Source organism: Eleginops maclovinus, chromosome 5, assembly GCF_036324505.1.
Source record: "Eleginops maclovinus isolate JMC-PN-2008 ecotype Puerto Natales chromosome 5, JC_Emac_rtc_rv5, whole genome shotgun sequence".
Taxonomy (NCBI): Eukaryota; Metazoa; Chordata; class Actinopteri; order Perciformes; family Eleginopidae; genus Eleginops; species Eleginops maclovinus.
Window position 1 is genome coordinate 10,310,182 of NC_086353.1, and position 18,761 is coordinate 10,328,942.

The window sequence follows — 18,761 nt, forward strand, 5'->3', positions numbered from 1 at the left end:
CCTGCATTTAGGAAGCCAAGTGAATGAGTTTGGTCTCACCCCTACACTTTCTTGTGAGCAAAGCATTTAACTCTTTGACTGCTAGTGTATTATTCCTGATTTCTATTTCCACACAGAGATGCTGGATCTGCATTTGGCAGCTCCAGGATGTCAATGTGTGAGCTTGTGTTGCGTCCCTGCCTCGCAAAGAAGAAATATGAACTCGGTGAATCTATTACTGAATAAAAAAAGATCAAAACATTTATCACATTAAGCTTTCAGACAGGTCTGAAGTGTATCAAACACAGACAGGATAACAACCGAACATACCAGCAAAAATACCCAGTTCCTGTGTGACTGACTCACCAGACACCGTTCCAGTCATTAAAACTGGTTTCCTGCTGTTGTACTGATGTAAAAATGAAACACTTTCCAACTGAACAAAGCTCATCCATGATCAAACTACTAATTTCTTTCTTGTCACTGACGTTGTGTCAATTATGCGTTGTCATATTGAGTGTTCTTGAAAGTTCCCTATTGACCATTTTTTAACCGTCTTGCTTTTTCCAATCATTCATTAGAGGAAGTAATCGGTAACCAGTTTTCTCTCGCAAAAATGAGGACATTTGACCAGTATGACCAGAAAAAAATTCCGGAGACATGTGCACTTCATCAGGTCCCTGGCTTCGAGAGGATGGTAGCTGTGGCTAACCTGCTGTGCGTTCCTCCTTTCAGTCGTCGCCCTCCGTAGGTTCTCAGCTCCTTCCTTGATTTTCAGCTCTTTACGAATCTCCCTGCGGATCCTTTCTCGCTGTTCGTCCAGGAGCTGCTGCACACTGGAATCAGAGAAATCCGAGTTCTGGTCCAGGCCGAGCTGCTCCAGAACAGACAGCCCACCTGGGTCACTCTGGAAAGAGAGGGAAGGAAAATGATAAAGAAGTTAGGCTATGCGGTTATATGAACAAAACAAAAGATTGTGGTAACATAGTCGGCCTGGGAAGAGGAGGTGTTGAGAGTGTGGTGGACAGAGGGGACAAGATGGTGAACAGGATAAGGAGTAATGGGAGGAAAGAGATAGAGTGATAGGGATGATAGTGGTGGGGGCTGGGGAAAATGGGAAACGTTGTGGAAAATGCTAGTAAAAAAGGAAGCAAGAGGGGCAGTAAGGAAAGACACAAATCTTGTTCAGTCAGTTATAAAAATAGAAACACAAATGTCCAGTGTCAAACCTGCTTACAACAAGAGCTTAAGGGTCAGGAACACCATTAGAAATCCCATTTTCAAGATAGTCTGCCTAAAAAAAACGGGCTTAAACATCAAATCACAAATCTGTACCTTGATCTGTGTCGTCAGTAGCTCTTTATTATCCTGATCCAGTTCTACTCTAATGCTTGATAAATATCATGAAAATCTTAACCTGAATGAAAAGCACACTGTGGTACAAGAATATAATTGGACTCCACTCCTACTATTTTAGTTTCTACTCACTTCCTGTGTTTTTTGAAAATGAATCCTAGCAAAATCTGGAGACTCAACTAGCGAGAGACACAATCAGGAACTCAGCAGGAGAGAGAGTTAATCACGTGAAATCACAGCCACACAGCCAATATTACAGGAACACAAAAATCAAACAAACAAGCCAACAACACTTAACCTCCGAGCTGTCGTCATCCTCCTCGTCACCATGCCAACACATAGTCCACTCAGATATTATGACCCCGAAAACGGGAAGATGAACAGCAAATGCTCCCGAGCTCGGACAAACGGCTAATGCCACACCGTGAGCGAAAAGGAGAATAAACAATAAAAAGAGATAAAGAGAGGGAGAGTTAAGTGAGGGAGGGGGAACGCCCCCGAAAGAGGATATCCGTCCTAACACCAAGCTGCTCAGGCCTTTCCTGTTTCCTCTGCGATTTTGCTGCTGTCAGAGGAGAGTGAGACCCAGAGAAAAGGGGGACAGAAACTCTATACATCAAGGACATCCTCCAATCCCAGAGTTTTTGGAAAGCATTCCTAGATCTGTGGCAGTACGCTTGTACATTGTTAAGTCTTTCTCTAATGCTTATCAATTACTCAGATCGGGCTCTAAGGAAATTGTGACAGCTTTTTAATAATTTTTGTGCTCGTGATGAGATATGATCTTGAGGGCGGAAACATAGGAAGTATTTGTTTTCTAAGTTTTGGGTTAAAGCCAGAGAGCAAAGATTAGGATGCATTTCTTGACCGCTTGTTCCCTCATATTCCTGAAATACAAACCAAGAGAGACAGCCTACAATATCATCCAAATCAGAAAATGAGCACACAGTTTAAGACCCGTCAACACGGCACAATAAAAATGATCTCACAGGTTGCATGCAACACGGGGCCAGATGGGTGTAATCAAATATGGGTGGCAATCTGTGTTTATGTGATCAGAATGAATGCCTGATGATTTATAAAGATATGGACTGTGCAGATAGAGATGGATCATACATTTTCAAAAAACTAAACTTGTGTTTTGAAAATGAGCTCCAGGGATGGGACTGCTGAGGGTCTTTTACTTTCATTCAAACAATTCCACTGAGAATCCAGCATTTTTATCCACATGTATTAAATGTTGTATTGTAATTTTAGATTATTTATCTTCATAGTCAACTGTATATATATTATTTCTCTAATGCCAGTTTTTTTAAATTTCTTCTTTGAGATGTCTACACTTCAGCATAGTTTATATATTATAGTTTATACTCCTTTATTTCTAATTATTTTCTATGCCATGATTGTATTATGCTGCTGCACAAACATTTCCCAGTTTGGGATTAAAAAAGTAGTTCTTATCTTCTTATCTTATCTTATTGCAGACCCATCTACAAAACAACCTGCAAATGGTGAGTTTTTTCCCAAAATGTAGGAACAGTCAGACTTTTGAAACCAGCAATACCAGTGCCATCAGACACTGTTCTAAATTGAGGATGACTAAAGATATTAAATCGCTACTTCACACGTTTGTTAATGGTCCTCTGTGAGAGCCTGAAATCTCAGTGTGAAGAGGGCTATTCTCTGTCTATCTTTAATAATATTGAAATGATCTCCTCCCTCTATAAGAGATCAGCAGGAAGAGGATGACAGCTAACAGCTAGCACTGAGCTACAGCTCCATATGAATACAGCTATAATACGATGTCATAGGGCAGCAACATTAGCAGTGAGCTGGCAGCTTGCCTGATGGCTGCCCAAACATGGATGTGTTGTAAGAACTACATACCGGAGTCCTTTAATGAAAACCCCTCGCCCAGCACATAAGCCACAACAGATGTTCCCACTTCCTGGTTTGCTTCCACATGGTTCAGTACATGCTAAAAGATGACATCATGCACATAAATATAGCTTTCTGATGCTTTGGGAAAGGTTTGGAAATATTTAACCTCCATGATTGGACATTTATAATATACATAATTGTCTGAAGTTCTGAGGGCCCCGTCAACATTTCTACAGATGCCTTTTTTATAAGGACTGTCAACTGTATAGAGAAATAGTTATTTACATTTCAGCACTTCCTCCATCTGTATGTGTGTGTGTGTGTGTGTTTTTCGGAGTCCTTAACGGCAGTCTCGGTTCAAATCTGACCCTGTGCCCTTTTGTTGCTTATCGCCCCCCTTTCATCAACCTTATCTTTCTAATAAATAAGGCACAATTGCCAACAAAAGCATTCAAAAAAACTACTTTTATAAAGATTAGACTGGCTTAAGGCCCTATTTTGGCTACAATGCTAGTATTCATTCTTGAAAGGAGGAAATTGAATGCACTCTTCTAACATCAATATATAAAAAGAACATAACCTTTCAAGATAATGAAAGATAAATTCAACTTGTTCAGATATTTATCAGTTCAACCCTTTCTCTCTAAGGCTTTGGCTGCAACCTTGATCTATTCAATCAGTATTGGTATGTGTCAAGCAATTTAATAAATAGGTTTAATTTAATAGTATTTACTCATGGATTAAACCAGAAAAGAACACCATCTCTGGTCCAGTGGTCCAGTCACACTCTCCCTTTAATGTGTCATTTGATCATCTGGTGGGAACTTGACTCCTGTCACTTCCAACACAACATGTGTTGAAGACGTGTAACAGCAGCAGATGTTGACAGGATGTGTTTTGACACACATATGTACGTAGCATACAACAGCAACACTAGATGAGACGTCACAAACCAGTCATAAAGAGACTGACACCTATCCAATGAGCTGAGCTCAGCAGTTACACAGAGAAAAGCTGATACAATTAAAAACCCTCCAATCCATCTTTCGGTTGTTGACCCGGTGTAACACTACAAAAATGGCAACAGCTATCGGGCATGATTGACTCATCCCATTCAGCTCGTTAGTGAACTAGCCCAGGGAGAATCATTCATCGGCAGCGTCAAGGCAAGTAATGACGAGGCTAATTTAGTAGATAAGTCACAGCGCCAAGTGAGGATAATTCAATCAGACTGTGTGAGCAGCGTAGATGAGCCTAGGGCTGGATGGAGAGGGGCGAGAAAGTGCATAGGAAACATGCAATTCCGTGTGTTGGAGTGTATTAGCATGTCCTTCACTGTGTGGACAAAGCCTGGAGTTCTGTGCTAACGACCACTCGGTACAGATAGTGTCCACACACAGGTCATGGGAGGTCATTGTCGTGCAAGCATATATTACATGGCTAAAAATAGGAGGAGATGTATTCACTTTTAATTAACGCACACACATTAGAACTGCAACCAGAAGTACATCAGTGTATTGATAATCGTTTGGTTATTTTTTATGCATAAGTAACAGGAATGATGTTTTTATATGAAGATTTCCTGCTTTTATTAAATTGTATTTAATATTTAAGCTTGGGTAGTCAATATTAGAAGTCAGCAGGAGTCGGCTGCATATAAAGAAAATGTCCAACCAAAAAACGTGGCCCCCAACTCTTGTCGAATGAAGGTAGCAGCACGAGTTTCATAAGTTTGGTAAGTCTCATGAGAAAGTTGACAACTTGGTAACACTGACTGACTGTTCCTTCAGGCCTTTTACCAAAGCCACTCCTAAATTATCATTACGAACTTAAACAATGAACATATCCACGGTTAGCACTCATTGCTGCCAAGCTAGGAGCTTTTGGAAGGCTCTGGTGAAAATACATTGCAAGCTTTCTACCGAATATCTTTTGGACTCACAAAGACATTTGAAAGACATCACCTTTGACTTTTATTAACAAGGATGGACGTTTTTCACAGATTTTTGAAAGTGTATATATACGAAACTGTTAATCGAGAATGAATCAGCAGCATAAATGAATACACAAACACACACTCCCACTTCGCAATGAAACATGAGGACATGTCTTTTGGGGAATGAGGACATAGGGTTCAGCCCATTTCTGACTGCAGCCTGTGTTATTTTAAAGGGTGTGATCTGTGTGCTCTCACAGCTCCAGTACATTCACTCCAAACTCGCTGTTGAATTTGACACTAGTTGAAAATGCCATTACATAACTGACTGTTTCTATCATGACAGGAGGAAGGACCAGCAAGATGTGCTCAAAAGTCACAGATCACAATAGAAGATGAAGAAACAAAAGCTTTTTTTTTAATATAGCAACAATGACACACAATTCTGAATCTTCTTTATTCCCCAAAAGAAGACAGGAAGAAAGAGTTACTGTTTCCCAGTTAGAGCTGAGGAGGGGCGAATGACTTCCTGCTGCTTTGATGATCTTCCAAAATGACCACTTTCATTAGAAATCCTTTCCCATCATCAAGGTTATACTGTAATTTAGATTTAGCTGAATGACAGATTAATAAATGTTACATTTGGGTGTATTTTGCACATTATATGATATATGTGATTCATAAATAAATTGACCACTACTTTTAACAGAATCTAGGACACCTTAAACGTACTAAAGACAGGAACTTTCTGAAAAGTTTTAGTTAGCCTATTTTGCTCAAGTCTATTTCCTAAATCTCTGCAACAGAGTTGGATTGATTTAACGCAGCATTTGTAAAGCATTCTGCCTCAACTGATGCCAACTCAAGTGAGGCAATACATCGCACTTCACACAAAATCCTTTATAGACTTTTTTTCACAAAGGTGGGGATTCAACTTTTCGGTGGAATTCCCCTTTCACTTCAACCTATCATTTTAACACATGCATGTCAGAATCAAACTACATGCTGCAGGAAGAGCTAGAGGACTAAATACACGGTGTGATTTGTAAGAAGTCATTTTAGCCCGGCTGACCAGTTTGTGGCAACAGAGCACATGTGGTGCTTAGTTTAACACATGTGCATACTTATGTCATGTAAAAACGGCATGAATGTGTAGAAAGCTGAAGCTACCAGGTTTCTCTTTCAAACACACACTGGCACGTACAGTATGTATGACAGAGGCTTGAGTCTGCAAAGTTTTTACAGCAACTTGCACACCACTTCCTTTAGATGTCTTCCTCTGCCACACGGGCCGTATAATTCTACTGAAAAGACGAACCTTCAGGGAAATACCATGTCCTATGTTTGTCAAATTGACTGACAGCATGGCACAGAGAGAGGAAACAGGGCAACTTAAGACAGGAACAGAGTGGATAATGAAGAGAAGAGAAAACAAACTGAACACTTTTTATTTTAAAAGGAGAGGATGATTAAACCCAGCCAATCATTTGTTGGTACAAGTCCATGGATAAAAATCTATCACTGTTAAATTGAAGGACACTTTTGAGGGTAAATCACAAGTCTGTTTCTAGAAGCACAGTTTTAGAGACATACAAATGGGCCTTCACCAGCAACTGGACCATTAGTAATGAAGACTAGAAAAAAATACACAGGCAAGAGCAAAAGCCAGTTTGTCCTGTCACGCTCATGAAAAAGACAGAGAGCGAAGTGAAGGGCTGGAAGAGAGCGAGAGAGACACATGAGGCAAACAAAGAGAGAGCAGCAAGGGGACAGGAAGAGAGGGAGAGGAGAGACGGTTGAGGCACAGCAGAGCGGATCACAGGGTTACAGCAGACAAACAAGCAGAGGAAAAATTAAAGAAGGGGATGTAAAACAGGCCAAAGAACAGCAATAGCACTGCAACTATAACATGCAACAACTTTCAAACAAGATGCATTCAAAGTGTTTGATTTTACTCAAACCAACAGCTACTTGACAAAGTAAAGCAGTAAAAGACGCCTGGTTTGCTGGCTGTGTCTGGAGCCCCCATTACACCGAAGATGCTCATGAAAGTGCACGGGGGTGGGATTCAAACACTGCTGTTGGTTTAACCCTCTTTTGTTGATTGACAGCTGGCGGTTTTTAGTCCATGAAACAAAGCATTGCACCAAAAAAGAAGAAACGTGATGTCTTTAACAGGGACAAGGTGACCTGACCCTTTACAAAACTACACCCAAATACACAAGAATGAGAACAGGCAGTTGACATTTAACCCCTTTGGTCACATTATACACCTCCAGGTCTACTTACTTCCTCAATAACCACCAATGAAAACAGGTGGCTCTTTTGAAATAACACCACATTTAAAAAAGCTTGCATAAGTTTATGTCGGATTTAATAGAAAGCTCGTCAAGCATTTGGCTCAACCTGGCAGCTATTGTCTTCATCATCTATTGGCCACTTAACTTCTTTGATTCAGGTCCTGTGAGCTTGACAGCTTGGCAGATGTGGAGGAAACCATATTCTTTGAGCTGCACCCAACTCTTTAGTGACAGGACAGAGATGATTGCCAAACTCATTCAGCCAGCGCAAACTGAGCTGGAGTGCAAGACACACCGGCTGTGTCCAATCGTGCCGTTTCAAATGACAAGCTGAGGTGTACTGAAATTGAAGGAGGATCTCAAGGGAGGATTTCAAGGGAGACAGGACAGTAGCATAAACCTGTATTAAGACAAATACAGGTTCTGTGTTTATGTGCATCTTTCCTTCTGGCCTGAGGGGAGAAAATAGCTTTGCTTCAAAATGCTGTCCCTCCCTCCCCTGACATGTGTTGAACCGCATGTCAGGAAACTGCCGTGTTGTAATGCAAACCTTGGGCGGAGTGCTTGAGGCTCACCTGGATATGGCTCACACGCGGCAATAAACACGAACAACGTCACTACAGTATTTATCACAGCAGCATCAGGAGCAAATCATTCTAGAAGAAATATCAATTACATTTCTCAACTTTAGTACAACTACACTGGTAAAAATACATTAAAACAAGTGGGGAATCTGCTGCCTGTGTGTCCGTCTTCAAGGTGAACAGTGGAAAATGTTTTTGTTCTTAAGCACACGACAGTTTCCCCGTAGCATTAAATCACCATCAGAGGATATGGAGGATCTTAGACCATGTTAGAATCCATCTCCAATCATTACCAGACTTTATATTTTCTTTAACAGTAGGCTTCCCACTGTGCTAAATTACATGGTGGCCATTCATTTCATTGTGTTTTACTTTTGATTATCAAACCTTTTACTGCCGTGTCTCCTAAAGTGATAAACTGTTATATGATGTTTAAAATAGTGATGTGTGCCTTGTTAAAGCACTTTGAGCATCACCTGATGCACGAAAAGTGCTATACAAATAAAGCTCATTATTGTTATAATTTTTAAGGAAAAAAGAACCTCCAACAGGGAGATCATGGATCCCAGGTAATGAAATTGGTTGGGGAATACGTCTACATTACATCACTTGGCCCCCAAACCTGTTTTAAATTAAAAAAATCAAAGTTGATTACATTTATCTTCACGTTGGCTATCAGACCGTGCCTTCATCAAATAAAAAAGGAGATCATTTGTGAAAAAAGCAGTTGTTAACAAGTTGTTTATTGACATGAACACTACTCCATCACGTTAGCTTGCAACTTCTGCCGATTGCAACATCATTCCCCATGGGCTCTGGGACCAAAAACTGTTTAGAGTGTAAGAGCAAGGGATGAATCAATCATAAAGACACCCCAGTGGCCAGAGGTAGATGTTTAAATGACAAACATCCTCCTGTGGGAATGTAAACAGTTCTGCAGGGTGAAGTGGCTACTAAACCTTTCCTGGAATAGAGAAAGGAAAGGAAGCAGAGGAGAGGAACAAACAGCTCCTCTGCTGGACTATTCTCCGAAGAACAAACACACTGGGGCATTCATCTTCCTCATCAGCAGGGGGAGGACCCTCAGCTCGGCAGGCGAACTGTCAATCACCATGTTCTCAAACCGGGCCCAGCGAGCGGTCCAGACCCCTATCAATCATTGTCCACTCCCTGCCCCGCCAATTCTGTGGCGATGTCCCTATGGCTGTCATTCATCCTGCGGCTAGCACACAAAGTGGTGTGTTTAGAGACCCTGCAGATGTAGCCTTTTAAGTGATAGTTGGAAATTATTCCAGGTGGGAATGTAAACACACACGGGCCTGAAGTGGAATATTTGGCTGTACAACATGGCTACATTTTTGAAGTTCTATTTATAAAAGGGAGGATGCTGTTCCTCAATAACTCCCTCTTTCTCATAGCGCTGGTTCTTAACAAACACCAGAAGAGCAAAGATAAAAGAAAAGCACACGTAAGCTCCAGTCAAATTGTGAAGGTGAAAACTGGAACATTATGTATAGTATCAATGTGGAGGAAGAAGAGCATGAAGACACACATCTGAAGCATGGATCCCAAGTGGAAAAAACACATAAAATGATATTACTTCTCCTCACTCCACTGATATAAAACATACATTGAAGATCATTTCACATGCCTCATCTCATGTGACACTATACAAGACACATTTTTCTGACCCGAAAAACTTTTACATGCCATAGATGAAACTCAAACCCCTCTAAAGATAAACATCAGATGATCTGTGTCACATGTTTGCACTGTACACTGGATACAGCGGTGGAGGCGGGGCCTGGTTCATTACTTTGAAAGTTGCTCAGTGAAGCAACAACTAGTTCTTTAAATGTCTGATCTATAACAAACACTGGCAATGGGAGTTTATAGCCATTGACAAACACTACAATACAATTGATTTGCATCAGATTCAGAGTAGTGCGTATTTTTCTCTTTGCAGACGAACACAGAGACCAACAAGGAGGAGACATTTACAGAGTGATTTACAAGTGCATGCAACCTGAACATGTTTTAATATACTGTATAGTACAAGTGTTTTTAGCTTTACGGTTACCACAAATATATTGCTAGGTACGTTTACACATACAAGGAATTTGATTTGGTGGTGTCAAAATAAACAATCTACGAAAATAAGTTGTAAAAGTAGGTAAAAAATACCAAGATAATAAAAATAAGTATTTTTACAAAACTATTTAGCATTAAATGGGTTTGACTTGGGTCTCAATTTGTCAGTCAGGGTCATTATTTTTCTGATTCAGTCACATTACTGAAACAAAGTCTAAAATAAATGCAAATGTTTCAGATTTTCGGATAGTAAAAAAACAACACAGACCTACAATGATGATGCAAATGTAAAAACAGAAGTTATTTACATCTTAAGATCAGGAAGTGAAACAACACACTCTTCCACAACCACATTAGCCGGTGTGTTTTGCTGAAGATTGCAGCATACAATCACTAGTCTTCAGAATTTAGAAGTTCAGTGGTTAAAAAACTGAGTTCAATGACAATATTAGAAAAGATCAATGTTAGCCACGATGGGAAAGATCAAAGTTAGAGATAAATAAAGTAATCAAGCTTGTTGGTGCTCTACTTGTTTCTGTGAGCAGTCTGAAGCGTGTTATTAGACTATATATACGTGCGAGTAGAGATGTCTGGGTAATTGTTCTGACAGGTCTGGGGTATCTGCCTAGATGAACTCCATGAAAGACAGTCCTGCAGAGCTGCACTTTGTTTTACTAGTAGTGTGTTAACTCTAAAGTAAAGAGATAGAAATAGGTCTGCATGGCTGAACGCCAGTGAAGCACTGATCTGATGTCAGTTTGGGTGTGTCTCTCCTTGTCAAACGCATAAAAACATAGAAGGAGACGTGAGCTGATACTGGACGGGTTCACTATGAAAGGATCTGAGTGCTAAGGTTAGAAACAGACTTTGACCCTAAGCCAAACAAGAACTGCTTCCCTCCGTTTCTGTGCACAAGAAAGGAAATGTGTCTGAGAGAATGTGTGTGTGTGTGTGTGTGTGTGTGTGTGTGTGTGTGTGTGTGTGTGTGTTTGAGTCATATAAAGAAAACATCTGGAGGCATTCCTGAGACGCCTGAGTGGTGACAACAGCCAACCTGGCAGGAAAGACAGGAAGGAGAGAGGGAGGGATGAAGGGTGAGGTAAACTAAGAGCGGGGAGAGCCGTGGAGAGGCAGTACAGCGACTGCACTCCCTACAGAATGTCTCCTCCACTGATCTGTATTCTGTTAAATAACACAGGGCTGAGACCAAAGCTATTTAAAACAAGAGAGTTGTCAGGTGGAAACCTCATATCTTTACAGATGAATGTGTTTTAGAGAGAGGTTGTACATGGACCCAAACAGGTTTGAATACTCTAAAGGGAATAACCTAAGAAGTTTCTTCTTAACATAATTTCATAACAAAATAATATTCCATTCACTTTGACATAAGAGAGTAAAAGGCAAAACCCTCACAAGAAAAGAAAGGTCTTATTGAAAAGTAAGACAGGAATTGATTGATTTTTTACTAACTTAAATACAAACATTCATATGATTTTGTAGAAGTAACTGTTACAGTTCACGGATAATTAACTGTTTTAACTCAATTTTACCTTGAATATTTGTCAAGATAATATAGCATATTATGATAATTTAGCAAAATGATCACTTTATAAGTCAGCTTAACACAAAACCCACTTTCCCTACAGCGCACTCTCTGTGCTCCTCCCACCTATGATTCTGAAACTGCCGTTGGGAGGGAGATTTTTCCCACTTGGTTTCATTTGATCTCAGTTCCCTTGCTGAAACTCCTCTTCTTCATTTCTTTCTCTACAAGCAGAGGGAGGGATGAGACTGCAGGGAAGAGCAGAAGAGAGACAGACACCAAACCTCCCAAAGAGATGGACAAAGGCCATATGTCTGAAAAAGAGAGAGGAGGGAGGAGAAGAGAGGGACGGTCAGCCAAAAAGGGATAAAGAAGCAGGTGGAGGAGAAAGGGAGGTGGTCGACCCTCACTGCCAGAGGCGGCTGACAGATAAAAGAGCATCTGAGAGCATGCTGGTTAGGCCAGACATGCTGCCAAACACACAGACATCAGACACATGAGGGGGCGATGAGAGAGAGAGCTAGTGTTCAGGGTGGAGAGGAGTTCATTGAGAGCACATTTGGGTACTCCGGTGACTTAACATACACATAACATTAAATCCCCAAAAACTAAATCAATTTCAAATACAACAAAAAATGGGAGTTCAATTTACTCATCTAGCATTTGTTTTTGACCAATATTGAAAGACATTTTGTTGTCGCAATGTTGAGTTTTTAGGAACAAACTTCCGACATGTGCTTCCAGACACCGGCATCTTTAGAAGACAAAGGCAAGCCGTACGAGGGAGGGGAGAGACCGAGCCCCCAGGATGAGCGCCAGGCTTTGAAACCAATTTTCATAGTTCATTCCAAACTTTGTAAATAGTATAAATACTGTTGGCAAGCGGAGTATGGGCGCTTGCTTTTTGGACCCAAAGTTGCGAAATAATTGAATCCTTGATAGTTGAAACATTATAGTATCATGCACCACTTTGCAACTTTCAACTACATCTTTGATCCAGATACACGGGGTATGATCACTTCCTAACAAACACCGCAAGCTTAAGATATAGATCAGATGATCTGTATCTTTGGAGGATATGTTTCTTTGAGCAGCTTGTGGCAGGTTCTGTGGACATGTGTAATTTCTTGATAAATAAATGCTAACATGCTCAACATTTCCAAATTACCGCTGCATGTTACGGCTTAGGTCAGCTCGCTTTTGATACCATGTTCTTTGCCCTGCAGATTGTACTATCTGGCGGGATACTTTGCTGAACATCAAGGTGACACCGACAGGATTTGAACCAAAAGAAAGTCTTTATTTTTTCATTTTAAGCATGACTAGACAAACTGAGCTTTAATTCTTTAAGACACCAATTTTCAGGTATAAGTGGATAGCGGAAATATGACTAAAAGCTGACTGCAAGCTAGATATATTTAAAGAAAGTAAGATGTCTGTGTTTGAGAAAAAAACACGTGTGTAAACATGTGGGGAGAGAGATACAGAAACTGGCTATGAGTTTGTCACAGTAATGTACCGAGAGCACCGAGGGAGGCTTGCATTACACTGTAAAACTAACAGAGAGAGGCAGCGCGTGGAAGTGAACACGAATGTCCCTCAGGAGCACCCCAGGGATTCACTGGCCTTGATGTGTGTGTCACAGCGTTAACAGTTATGACAGTTAGGTTCAGGTGTGGCAGCAGCAGAGACCCGTGCAGCAGGTCCGTGGCTGTAGCTGTGTGTGTGTGTGTTTAAAAGGACCTGCAGAAACAAGTTCAGCCAACCAACAGCGATAATGTGGTTGCAGTTGAAGGGATATTACTGACAAGTTGGTTGATACACGCTGTTCAACACCTTTGTATTGATTTATAAATCGAATCTGTTTTCATTGGAATAATTGTTAGACGTTTGTCCTTAGATTAGTTATAATTATTGTAATAGGTGTATAATAAAAGATATTAAATCTAGGAAGGTGGCAAAAAGATACTGGCCTGGTTATGTCCCTGAGGGGAAAATAAATACCGACTTTTTCAAACTGTCCAATTTGTTAGCTACCGTTATTCAGCATCTATCACTAAGGTTGTGCAAGAGTGGGTCTGGGTACAATAAACGAGCAGCAGCTGTTTTTATATTAAAACTGACCTGTTGCATCATTTTTGTTTGATCTGTTCAGTCCATCAACATTCCCATGCAGTACTTGGACTCGCAAAAAAACTAGCACTTACGTATATTCTCCTTTTTATTCTAAACCATCTAAAACCTTCCATAGATCGAGAAATTTGCGCTGAGAAAAGACGAAAAGCATCGTGTCGGCTTCTGATATGGCGGCCATTACTGAACCAAGTCTTGCAAAATTTCGCAACTGCTTGCGAGATCTGTGTGACGTCGAGGGAAGCTAGCGATGTGATTGGCTTAGACATAGTGGACAGCGTGGGCTGCTGTGGTCGCCATATTGGATATTTGGTAGTGTCGCTAACTCCTTTGTTTGGTGTACGGCGTCACGGGTCATGTAAACACAATGCCGCAGGGCTTGAAACCCAGTAAGGTGTGGGATCATGTGACGAAACTGCCGCTAGATACTGCGAAGAGTAACCTGTGTGGGAAAGTGATCAAGTGCGCTGGGGTAACATCGAACATAGCGAGGCACTTGAGGCGAAACCACAAAATAGAAACTACTCCATATGCAGCCTCAGCTACATTAGTTTGAATTTGAGTTGATTATCAGTTTATTTTCAATTGATAATTAGCTTACAATAAGTTCACTGTAGTTACTCACACAAGCCATGGGTTCAGGTCCGGACTTATAAGTCCGGACCTGAACCTGATCCTCTGGACTTGAGTCCGGACCTGAACCTGAATGTGAGTCCAGGTACGCAGCACTACGCGGAACTGTAGTGGGGAGGGGGGCGCATGAGGAGATCAACATCTGTATGGTTCCTTTGAATAACAGCGAGCCTTTACTTTTAAAAGATCGATAAATGGATGTTTGTGGAGAACAGTGTACTTAATTCCCACTATTGACATATTTACAGTTGATAATGTCCTTTATAATATTTGATTGATTTGATTTGATATGAAGGCTAAATGAAAAATAAGGCTTAATGAAAATTCTTTCTTCAAGTTACTGTGAAAGATGAGGAAAAGAGGAATAACACAGACAACGAAATCCAGCTTCTTCCAGCAGAGTATTCATGTAAGAATTGTTTTCTTGTGTGAATGTTCAAAGGTGTGAAAGGTCAGAAAACCATCACAGACACATAGCTAATAAAACTGTATGCTAAGTGTCTTGCATAAATATATGATATACATTAACAAAATTGAATAAGTAGACATACAAGATGTATGTGACAATTAAGATGTACCTTTTAGTTTCAGTTACACTCACTGTTCTTTGTATTAACTTATGAAACATATTATATTGTCTATCAATCAGTGTAATTATAATATTACCAAAAAATTATCTGGTCTTCCCCACCGACACACACACACACACACACACACCTCCTCCCAGTCTCAGCACAAAAATAATGTTGTAACAAAGACAAAAACATGGCTGTATTCCACAAAAGTTGCACCTCAAAATGCAGGAAATAGTGTTTCAGAGAGTTATGAATTTTCAAAATGTTTCGGGGGGGGGGGGGGGTGCCCCCGGGCCCCCCTACAATACTCGCACCTGCAGATAAAACGGATACGATGAAATGAAACAGTAAAGTCAAAGCCATCCAAAAAAATTGAAAGAGGGGGAGGTTTGTTTGGATTTGAATCAGCTTATATAAAGTATTTAGGGATAAGGGACCTGATTGAGTAACTACAGCCTAATGTAAGCAACCGTTTCATCAAGTGGGAGGGGAGAAAGCATTTCAATCCAATCTCTAATTACATACCCAAATATAATTTTAGAGATTACGCTAAATTAATTGTCCTCAGAGAGTCCACTCTCATTAAAGCTTCCCAAAAAAAAGGGGTGATGTGTAAACGGTGTTACGAAGAGAACACTCCGTCTCAAAAACATAACGGGCATGAATACAAGATCGACTCTTAATTGAGGCAAATTCCTAAATAAGACAACCTTACAGCTGGGAATAGCCAGGTGTGTGTATATCATTAGGCAGAAAAACGATGACCTCATTCTGTTGCCAGCTGTTCCTATGACAGCACCGCCTCAGGTAGTTCACCAGGAAACACCTGTCCCGTCTCTTCCTCAGTTGTCCATTTGTCTAACGATCTCTCTGCGTTCAGGCTTGCCGACATTCAAATCAGCAGAAACTGAACGAAGGCAAAGCCGGGTGTCGTCCTGACTGAGTGTTAAATAACTCAAGTGATCCGTGCCATGGGAGCTTTGTCTGGAGAGAGACTGACAGTCCGCAGGGCGACTCAAAAGAAAACTTAAGCAGAGGAAAAGTACTAACTAAGTGTGTTGGTTCTTGCTATGGCTTTGCATTGTTCATTTATTTACACTGCAAGCCAGCAGGAGAGCACATGAGGAAAGCATGACATGGCACATTGTTGCATCTGCAAACATGTACTGTGGAAGGGAGCCTGACTAAATATATTTTTCCAGAACCACCTCAATTTGCCAAAATTGTTTTACATTTTGAACTGACTGCCACCGCACCCCGCAGCTTCCCCAACCATACATCCAGACCTGAGCCTGTGAGCCTCCCAATGGGCCGAGTGATCTCACTGTAACTCGATCTCCAAGCCTTTCTAATGAGAGGGATTGTTTGTGGGGAGACCTTAATAACTCCCATAGCCTATTTATATCCTGTCACACCCTCAGTGTATGACGCACAAAAAACACACACAAACCCCACACACATCAAATTTGACACAGAATTTCTATCCAACAATAGAAGATCTTATTAGACCATGCTGGCAAATATGTTTAACTCAGTCTAAACAAATATGAAATGCATTTTTAATTTTATAGGTTTACTTACGAAATCCTACAGTAATCTAATGGGTTTATTATTGATAAATGGTAACCTCCAACATTGTTCTCACTAGGAAAACACACGGGACCACCAAGAGTTTCTTCAGTCACGGTCCAAGTTTCTGCATTAAAACATTTGCATAAAGACAGTTATAACTTATTCGGTGTGGTGATTATATTTGGCCTTCAAGTGTTTACTGCAGGCTAACAGAACAACAATTAAAAGCATAAATCCTTTCCTTCCAAGTATCCCGAGGGGAAGACAGCTCTCGAGGTGGGACCCTGCCCAAACAGGAAAACAAGAGGAGGACTGTAGAGAGAGGAGAGGAAGAAGAGGAGGAGGAGAGCAGCTGGTGCGTAGCATGGACAAGGGGGAGGGAGAGATAGCAGGAGAGGGGAGAAGAGAGAGGAACGGAGGAGGGAGTAAGATAACAGAAGGGTAATATGGTGGATCAATTTACGACTCATACAGAATCATTCATTAGAGAGAGTTTGGTCGGACTGGAGAGGCAAGAAAATGTTCCCCAAACATAACAGTGGAAGTAAGAAGGTGCAGAGCGTCAAGTATTTGGCAGAATGCTAAGCCAAGCACTGACAAACAGAATTTGTGGCAAGGAGTTTTTCCAACATCAAACAAGGAACTTTATATTGCAGTTACACACTAAACTCATTTGATGAGTGTGGTTCTCCTAAAATTTGGTTCTGTGGATATCTTTAACTACAACATGTTTGGCATAAGATCTTTGGGTCAAATTTTACAAGCAAACGACTTTTATGCAACCACTGAAGTATTGGACCTAGTTCACTGTTAATGTACCACATGACTAGAACTTTCTGCCAAGTGTAAACGTAAAGCTCCCCTCGACACATCATCACAGCTGGGTTGCTCATACTGTAAGCTCAGCCAGCAAAGAACTGCCCATCATTCAAGGACTGCCATGTGTGAGGATGGCTGAGTAGCTCTTACATGAGTGGGTTTTATTACTGCAGGGCTTGTCAGGGGAAACTGCCCTGATGCCCCAGGTAACTAGACTTGAACCATTTAAACCACTTCCCTCCAAGCAAAGCAACCAATTTCCTGTTGGAAACATTGCCTGCCTTTTCCTTGCTGTAACATCTTATACTCGAGAGATCTACGGTCTTTAGAAAGTTTAAGCTTTAGTAGTACACACATAAAAGGCCACAATGTAGAAGAGCTCTGGACTAGGGATACATCAATATCAAGTTATTGCAGATACATCGGTATTGGTGTTTTTGTTGGACAATATTTAGGAGAAACTGCAGTACAAAAAACACAAAAATGTCAATATCTGCATCAGATTGAAAAACAATCCAGTATCGATCGGGCTTTACTGTGCTGAAAATGAACACAGCAAACCTAGCTTTCATTGAAGCGCTGAAGATTTTCACACAATATTCCCTAAAACAAAGCCCCCTACGTTCTGACATGTTGATATAGTGTCCTAGTGGATATATCGTATAGTTAGGAATCTTGTGATTTACAGCTTTAATACAGTATGCGTCGATGTTTTCATTTTGCATCAATATTTGATTGTTGATTGTTGAATTGATTGTACCAGTACAACTCATGAGGACCATTATTACTTCAGTACTTAACATAGAAAAAAAATGGCAGCCACCCTGCCTACCTTAGCAAACAAAGCTAAAAGCCGGTTTTAAGTCTTTGCGCTCTGTAATTACTGGCTTAACAGGCGTGACTTAAGCCTGCTACAGATTGTTGGACTTTAAAGATTATGTGTGATGCAGCATTTTGCTGACACGTATTCATCTTGTTATCTGCCATAGCCAAGTTCCTTTTGTTACTGTTTGTTCACACCAGTTAGTTTCGTTATATGCACCAATTCCTATTTTAACTGGTCTCCACATCCCACAACACAACATGGTTAAGCCACAAATTCTTTCTCAAGACAGATTCTTTTAAACCCACATGACATATAGAAACGCCACCAAAGGTTTGTCATGGTTGAACATCTCGAGTCACTGTTGACAGTAAAGAATCATTTCACAATACAGAATTTTCCTACAACTACACTTACTGTATGTCAATTCATGCCAAGTCAGCCAGGGGCTTTCTGTGGTTGAATTGAAAGTGAGGTTGGGCTAACCTCAAAACAGACGGTAAGCATTTTATTTAGGTGCTTTTGGCAACCGACCT

General features: G+C 40.7%; 1 protein-coding gene across 3 annotated transcripts in view; it reads right to left on the reverse strand.

The window, feature by feature from the left end:
• The window catches only part of pkn1a (protein kinase N1a), a 50,042-nt gene that overhangs the window by 16,395 nt on the left and 14,886 nt on the right, over window positions 1-18,761 (reverse strand). For 2 of the 3 annotated variants that reach the window (XM_063883447.1, XM_063883445.1), the window contains exons 1-2: window positions 1,634-1,781; window positions 692-886 (exon numbers count right to left, since the gene is read on the reverse strand). In XM_063883447.1, the coding sequence (XP_063739517.1) occupies window positions 692-886; window positions 1,634-1,675 (237 nt within the window). In that variant the 5' untranslated portion in view covers window positions 1,676-1,781. Of the gene's footprint in view, window positions 1-691; window positions 887-1,633; window positions 1,782-18,761 lie in introns of those variants that run through there. The other variant, XM_063883446.1, reaches the window with a different exon arrangement.